The 7,580-nt window shown below is 38.7% G+C and overlaps 4 protein-coding genes across 5 annotated transcripts; 2 read left to right on the forward strand and 2 right to left on the reverse strand.

Moving 5' to 3' along the window:
- Positions 1–1,435: 1,435 nt before the first annotated feature.
- On the reverse strand, positions 1,436–3,580 carry LOC106332622 (ADP-ribosylation factor-related protein 1-like). The gene is made up of 7 exons (XM_013771104.1): positions 3,488–3,580; positions 3,045–3,156; positions 2,831–2,971; positions 2,114–2,222; positions 1,982–2,043; positions 1,797–1,900; positions 1,436–1,708 (listed from the first exon to the last, which is right to left on the reverse strand). The coding sequence occupies exons 2-7, from the start codon at positions 3,135–3,137 to the stop codon at positions 1,600–1,602; spliced, it is 618 nt and encodes a 205-aa protein (XP_013626558.1). The 5' UTR covers positions 3,138–3,156; positions 3,488–3,580; the 3' UTR covers positions 1,436–1,599.
- Positions 3,581–3,771: 191 nt separating this feature from the next.
- On the forward strand, positions 3,772–5,428 carry LOC106328294 (protein phosphatase inhibitor 2-like). Of its 2 annotated transcripts, XM_013766710.1 has the most exons (5): positions 3,831–3,849; positions 4,159–4,215; positions 4,622–4,758; positions 4,871–5,041; positions 5,127–5,428. In XM_013766710.1, the coding sequence occupies exons 2-5, from the start codon at positions 4,211–4,213 to the stop codon at positions 5,342–5,344; spliced, it is 531 nt and encodes a 176-aa protein (XP_013622164.1). In that variant the 5' UTR covers positions 3,831–3,849; positions 4,159–4,210; the 3' UTR covers positions 5,345–5,428. The 2 variants fall into 2 exon arrangements, with proteins under 2 accessions (XP_013622163.1, XP_013622164.1); XM_013766709.1 differs by lacking the exon at positions 4,159–4,215 and having other exon boundaries at positions 3,772–3,849.
- An 89-nt stretch (positions 5,429–5,517) lies between these two features.
- On the forward strand, positions 5,518–6,423 carry LOC106328293 (3-hexulose-6-phosphate isomerase). Its single transcript, XM_013766708.1, has one exon. The coding sequence runs from the start codon at positions 5,653–5,655 to the stop codon at positions 6,265–6,267; it is 615 nt and encodes a 204-aa protein (XP_013622162.1). The 5' UTR covers positions 5,518–5,652; the 3' UTR covers positions 6,268–6,423.
- LOC106328295 (protein 108) lies at positions 6,401–7,038 on the reverse strand. Its single transcript, XM_013766712.1, has 2 exons — positions 6,638–7,038; positions 6,401–6,552 (listed from the first exon to the last, which is right to left on the reverse strand). The coding sequence occupies exon 1, from the start codon at positions 6,957–6,959 to the stop codon at positions 6,666–6,668; it is 294 nt and encodes a 97-aa protein (XP_013622166.1). The 5' UTR covers positions 6,960–7,038; the 3' UTR covers positions 6,401–6,552; positions 6,638–6,665.
- Positions 7,039–7,580: the final 542 nt, after the last annotated feature.

Genomic DNA, 7,580 nt, shown 5'->3' on the forward strand with positions numbered 1-7,580 from the left:
ATTTAGGGTTTAGGGTTTAGGGTTTAGAGTTTAGGGTTTAGGGTTTAGAGTTGAGAAATGAGGTTTTGGGGATAAGATTTCAAATTTTGAAAAATAAAAAAATTAAAATTTTCAAAGGATAAACTTAGAAATGTGCTATTTTGGTCATTTTAGTTTTTAAGTGCTATTTTTGTGATATAAACTTAGAAAAGTGTTATTTTGGAGATTTGCCCTCTGATTATTTACCTGAATAAAAATGTGTTCTATATATTGGATTTAATGTTAGCATATCATACATATATAGCGAAGACGAAACCATATATATAGTGTCAGACTCATAGTATTTTTTTGATTTAGCAAAAAAAATTTTTTTTTGCTAAATTCACGATACGTGGAACTTTATTTTGTGTGGTTTTGAAATAGAAACGCATTCATGATTCACGACTTCACGTCATTGGTGCTTGTTGTTCTCCCAATGCTTCCAGCTAGAATATTAATTAGGAGCTGTCAAAAAAAAGAAAAGAATATTAATTAGGAAAATTACGTGGGGTATATGCAAATTATCTGCATTTATTAAAAAAAAATTATTTATCATCCGAGTAATGCTAAAAACCTGGATAATCTATCAAAATATGACCATGCAGGCATGCACACATGGCTAAACAACCACTCGAAGATCACTGAATAATGTGTAATGGTTACAGTATGTTTAGTTTACATTAGTATGCTTTAGAGTAAAATACCTTGATCTCGATTCCTCGTGTAAGAGAACGGGATAAGGTAGTATGGGATGTACTTTTTAAATTGCAGTAATGTTTTCCTCATCTAAGAAAATGAATAAAAGTGAGCTAATGTTATTTACATTTTTGGGTTCAAGTAGAAATCGCATTAAAGAAGGAAGAAATGAAAACACGAGATTAGGTTTTACGTTAGCGTTGGTACAATATGAACCTCAAGTTTTGAAACCTCTCTCTTTAACGATTAGTTTGGTCGTTGTAGATCTCAACTCCTACGTGGTTCATTTTGTAGCCTCTTTATTTTATGTCTTGTTTTCAATTATTGGTGAAGACAAAGAAAGCGAATGCAAAAAGTACACGTCGATCGACGGTCCATTACATTTAGAGAATGCTAATGCGATAGAATAACTACATGTGCTTTGATATCTTGGTGCATGTTTGGCTTATTTTTGACGATTCCAATATATTTTCTGAGACTCCAGACTTTATCCTTAATATATATAGTTTATTATATGACAGATAGATGGCGTATTCGGCCCATATGAAACTAATTTTTTCATCTAGGATAAGCAAGTTGGCAGGTTAAGTGAGTTCTTCCCACAATTTAGTCTCAGGTAACAAAGCAAAGCAGACCTGCTAGCTCGGAATGACGTAATGAAATTTAGTGTTTTTCTTTTAATTATTAAAAACGTCTGTTTCTTATTGGTTATTTCATGTAGTAGTGCAGATGAAAAAAAATCGATGAATGACATGAGTGCGTGACAAAAAAAAAACAAATTTAAAGAAGATTGCTACACCTACTCATCATGCAACAACCCAAAAAAATGCAACATTCTGGTCTGTTTCTTTTATCTACAAAATGGTTTGAGAATCTCTCCAATGTCTAGGAAGATGGGACAGGAACATATCCGGTACGAGCTCTCAGTGTTTCGGTTCTTTTGCTTCTCTCCATCACACCCACCAGCCATTCTACACTTTCCTTGATTCCTCTTCTGCTCAACAAAAAAGCATTTAAAAAGTTCACTCACTGCTTCAATTTTGTTCTACTGAAGCTACAAGATTCCTGTGATTATTACTTACCCATCATATCCAGAAACTGCTTCAAACATGTACACCCTTTCGTCCAGTTTCTTTAGATCCAAGTATCGATCCAGTTCCTCAGCCGAAACAGCATTTGAGAGATCCTAAGATTCAAGACTTATCAAATCAAAAACATATCTCAGGAGAATTTAATATAACATACGAAGGCAATGCCATATCCCTACTTGCTTGTTTGCCAATATCAAAAGAGGCGCTCCTTGCAAATCCTCATGCCGCAGTGCTTTTTCTGGTTGAATACAAATTAATATTTTTAGCTTCATAGATGATGCTTGTTTGGAGGTCAACTTAAACTTTACCTAGAGCAGATTTAGACTCTTCAAAGCGAGAAGGGCAAGCTGCATCGCTCAAATATATCAATGCGTGTGCTTCTTCGTAATACTTCTCCCAAATCGAACGCAAACCAGGCTGCCATAAGATAGCCAAAGACATAGTTACTTGATTAGAAAGACTTAATCTTTTTTCAAATATATATACAAACTGATCGTTTTCAACAGGAAGAAACAAACAGTCTATGGGTTTGTTTGTGTAGCTCTTATTCAAAAGATCCCTTACAGTCTTACAAACTATTATGTTTTATCAAATAAGTATCATCATGAGCTCTCTCTTGGTCCAGTTAATTCCATAGGAGGTAGCAACAATAACAATAGTGTTCACCCCCGTTCACCGTGGGGGGAGTCACAGGAGAAAACGCTGGACCTGAACATGTGGGGTTTTTGATATCGCCAACTAGAGGAATCAGAGACATGGATAAGGCTTTTTGTTTAAGAGGGTATGGTATGGAGTCGCAGGAAGAACCACTGTCATGTTCATGTCTGTGATTCTCTAGTGACTCCACCGTTAAACAGTGGGTAAACGTTGTTGTCATTGCTGCTGCTTTCTGTGGGCTTAACAGGGGACCAAGAGAGAGCGAGCGAGGTCTTATTTGAGTAGAAAGACTAACCCTTTTTTGACAATGAGTAAGAAACAATGTACACTTTAAGGAGGGGAAGAGAGAAGCTTGGGACTGTTATTACCTGACCGCCGAGGTCCCAAAACACAATTTTGGCATTAGAGACTTCAATACGACCAATGTTAAGGCCAACAGTGGGGACGATTCGATCATGCGGAAGACCTTCAGAGATTGAGTAGATCGTCTTCAACTTCTCCAAAAACGTCTAACAACCATCCAAATAAAAAAGTTAAAGAGATGAACCGTGTCTTCAGATGGGAGCTACAAAAGAAGAGTACCGTCTTGCCAGCTTTGTCGATACCGAGAATGAGGACATGGAACTCAGTCTTGCTGAACATGTAACTCCACAGTCCATGCATCAGTGAAAACATCTCTTCCTTTCCTCCAACCCTAAACAAAATAAAATAAGATTGTGGCTTAGTTACTTAAGCATAACAGAAGAATCAACAAGTAATAGGATTATCACAAAGATAAAATACATTCCCGGATCTAACTTCCACAATGCAAATATCATATCTTCACCGAATCCTATCATTCAGCAATATCATCAACAAAGATAAAGTAGAGATCACAGAATGTTATATAGAGATCAAAAACAGTGAATCACCACATTCGCATTCACACAACATTTAAGATCAAATATCATACTGCGCGAAGAGCTATATTAAAATACAATCTACATAAATTGATAAAAAAAAAAAATCAGGATGAAGATTCTTACAGTTCTGAAGAAGAAAAATCAAAGATCCTTTTACAAGTTGTGAAGAATCGTTTTTGCACTCAACTCTGTTGTCGTTGGTCTTCTTCTTCTTCTTCTTCTTCGATTCGATTCAATCGTCCCCTTCATTCCTCAAAATGCCAAATTCCAAAACTACCCTTATGCGTTAGATCCCGACACGTGTCAATAAGGATCCACATGGCGAGATCTAAATGCCATCGCAGTCAAAGTCAAACAAAGGGACGGCTTCGTAACGCTGGAGGGGGTAAATTCGAGAAATCCCAAAACCCCAGTCTGCGAGCTACCTATCGAGGAAAAAAAAAAAGAGTTAGCTGGAGATCGAAGAAGATGACTGATCCAAAGAAGTAAGTGTTCGTCGGCTTACTTACTTTCGGAGAATATTTGATACTCAATCCATCGATTGATTAGCTCGATTTCTCAAATATGGGCTAGGGCTTCTTACGCGTGTTACTTGTTGAATTTGCTTATAGGTTTGCTCAACTAGATGCTTCCTTGTTCTCAATTCCTTTCGATTGCCCATTGTTTTTTAAAATGATGTAGTTGGTTATGTAACACTTATTTGAATAATCTCTGAGGTTGGTGTGACCGAGCTGCTTCTTTGTCTTTTAGAGGTTTATGATTTGAGTTGCTCCTTTATATTTTTTTTTGGAAAGTTAAGCAGATTTTGCGCTCAATTAGGCGGAAATAGAATACAAGCAGCCGAACATGAAGTATATTTCTATACTTGGACCGTAGCATCAGACCGTTACCTAGCATAAGCTTTTACAATAAGATTAGCTTCCGGGGCAATGAGCTTCTGTTAGTTTTGTTGATGGATAGAAATATCTATAGACATGAAGTTCTAAGCCTTCTACATGTACTGGAAGCATAAAATAGATCTTAAAAAAAAAAAAAAGGAAATTGGAAGAGTGAGGTCTAGTTGTTAATGCATTTTTTATATCCCAGCAGAATTGGTTAACCGTAAGGTTATATGGGAGTTTATTGTGTTTAGTTTAAGGCTCAGATAATGTAGTTTTTGTTCTCATGGGGTTGTTTCTATCAGTTTGCCTGTCGCTAATTACTAGTGTCTCTTGGTGTCACATTAAAGATGCTAGTTTTTTTTTGTATTGGTGACAGGGGGCGTGTACAATGGGATGAAGCTAATATTGTGGAGATTGAATCTAACAAGCCTGTTAGGCAGAAGATCACTGAGCCAAAGACTCCTTACCACCCCATGATTCACGATGATGATGATGATGATTATGATGATGATGGTTTGTCTATTTACTTTTAGTTGGCTTCTGTTTGTGTTTGCGCAGAGCTTTGGATACACTTATGAGCGTGCGTATTTCAGACATACTTTTTTTTTTCTTAATTGTGGACCAGGTTCTCTATCTCCTAGAGGAGGAAGATCGTTTGACGAATGCGTTGATGATATGCAACGTGCGGAAGAATTGAAGAATGCTAGGTTTACTAGCCAGGGGTCTGGCTCTGGTGGTGGCGGCTGGAGCTCGGCTGAGGATGAAGAAGCAGATCCAGTGGATCAAGATAATGAAGGTCCTCCCCTCCAAACCAAACAAACATTAACTTTCATATTCTTTTGTTTGATCTCATGTTTCTGTTTTTATGCAAAAACACACAGGTTTGGAAGGTGAGAAAAATGAGAGGTTCAGTGAACTCAGAAGAGTACATTACGATGAGTTCCACAAGGTGAAGGAACTGAGATCCCTAGGGTCCTTCTACGAAGAAGAAGAGGACGAGGATGATGGCGCGAGTAAAAAAGCAGAGACAACAACCTCACCACACAGCGAACGCGGCGTTACCAAAGAGGTAGAAGCAGCGGAGAAGTCATCTTCATAAACATCTGTTCAATCAAATGTGTACACTCTTGTCCAGGTTTTATAGAACTCTCTATTTAAACCTTTTTTAGAACGAAAAGGAACAGGAAACGAAAAATTAAGATTCTGAAACTATGTTATATTGTTACAACATTTTAATGCAGCTGCTTACAGTCAGTCACTCTTTTATTCAAGCAGTAACGAAAAAAACAAAAAAAAGTTTTCTCTATGCGTCGTCGTTTTGACAAAGCTGTATAAATGTGGTTCGTATTGCACGAATGAAGATCTTATAATATCATCATCGCTCGAACTTGATCTTTCCTCGCATCAATGGCGAACGAGAAACGCCACGAAATGTCGAGACTATCCTCTCAAATCTGCAACCAGATCTCCTCCGTCTTCTCTAACCCCACCGATCCACACCCACCGCCTTTGGATCTCCTCGTGACGGAGCTCGCCGGAGTCTCCCGCCGCGGCGCTCGCGTCTTCCTCCACGGCGTCGGACGCGAAGGCCTCATGCTCAAAGCCTTCGCGATGCGTCTCTTCCACCTCGGCCTCTCCTCTCACTTGGTCTCCGACATGACCACGCCTCCGATCTCGTCTCCCGATTTCCTCATCGCCTCCGCCGGTCCCGGAGGATTCTCCACCGTCGACGCGATTTGCTCCGTCGCGAAAGCTGCCGGCGCTAAGGTTGTGCTCATCACCGCGCAGCCGGAGACTGGTTCTTGTGTGAAACACGCGACGGATGTTTGTTATGTTCCGGCGCAGACGATGGCGAGTGACGGCGAAGGTGCGACGGAGAAGGGAGAGAGGCCGTTGTTGCCGATGGGGAGTGTGTACGAAGGAGCGTTGTTCGTGTTGTTCGAGATGGTTGTTTACAAACTGGGTGAGGTTTTGGGCGAGTCCCCTGAGTCAATACGGTGTCGTCACACCAATCTGGAGTAGCAACGTTGCGTTGTTTTCGCGTTTCAGTGTGTAAATGCTTGCTGTTTTGTTTGTATTATATGCCACGAGTTGTTTCGGCATTCCGGTTGAGAAATGCTCGCTGCCCGAAGAATTCATTTATCAACCATTCGAATAAATTATAATTTCACTTCAATATTATTCATCTTTTTATTCCAAACGCATTGGTTTTTAAGCGGCAAACATAAAAAAAAAAAAACTACAGCTCAAACTCAAGAGTCTTTATTCTTAAATATCTTATCTCCATGATCTCTTCCCATGCTTCTCCTGTAAGTAGACAAAATCGAGAGCTAGTGGTTAGATACATAAAGAGAAATTAATGTTTTAGACGTTATAGTATATGTGATCTTACATAGATATATATAATAACGTCCATATCATCAGCTGCATGAGAGTGTAGGGATGCTGCAGCGAGTGGGGAGCCTAGAGGCAATGCGCATCGTGTTGCAAAGGCATTCGCTCGGCACTGCCTCGAGAGCGCTGCAACACTCGGCACTCGGGTTTGTCTTGTCGGCTCCAGGAACGACAAACTCACCACACACGTTCAGTCCACTCAAGTGCCTATTGCAGCTCTGTCCGTCCACATCAGTCGCCACCAAAACCAGTGCCACCAGCGCGGCCACCTTCATGATCATGGCCAATGAAGACTTGGAAGAGCTGGAGGATGATGCCATCTTCTTCTATATCTTTTTATGTATTATGAAATATATTAAGAGTTAGATTGTTGTATATTAGATCTATTTAGTGGGTTAGGGGTTTACTTATGTTTATATAGAATCGAGGAGGGTTCAAAGAATGATATATGGTGATGAGGGTTTATGTTCAGAATTCGTGAGCTACCTAACGAGAGAGCTCACGTTAAGGTGCAGTTTTGTGTGTGTCAGTGTGTGTGCAGGAGAGTGTAGAGAATATGCATGTTTGTGATTCCTGAATATTTTTATGATATATCTATTCTATTAAATTAGAAACGGCTGATATATGTTTAGTCCAACTTAAAATATAACTGCATTTAATTGATTATCTAAATATATCACATAACCATTTTAATAAAATAATTTTGTAACTTCCATTTTTGTTCCAAAATTTTCGGATCCAATTCTGTCAAATACGTAATATAAGGTTATGAATATCAGGTGAATACTTTTATTTTTTCGGATCCATAAAATAAATTCAGTTTCAGTGAATACTCTCACTAATAAAATAATTTTGTAACTACTTCTAAAATGTATGCATATTTTGTAAAGTCATCCTTTAATTCCAAAATATTAGTGATCCACTACTTTCAGTATTACAAA

The sequence above is a fragment of the Brassica oleracea genome, chromosome C3 (assembly GCF_000695525.1).
Source record: "Brassica oleracea var. oleracea cultivar TO1000 chromosome C3, BOL, whole genome shotgun sequence".
Lineage (NCBI taxonomy): Eukaryota > Viridiplantae > Streptophyta > Magnoliopsida > Brassicales > Brassicaceae > Brassica > Brassica oleracea.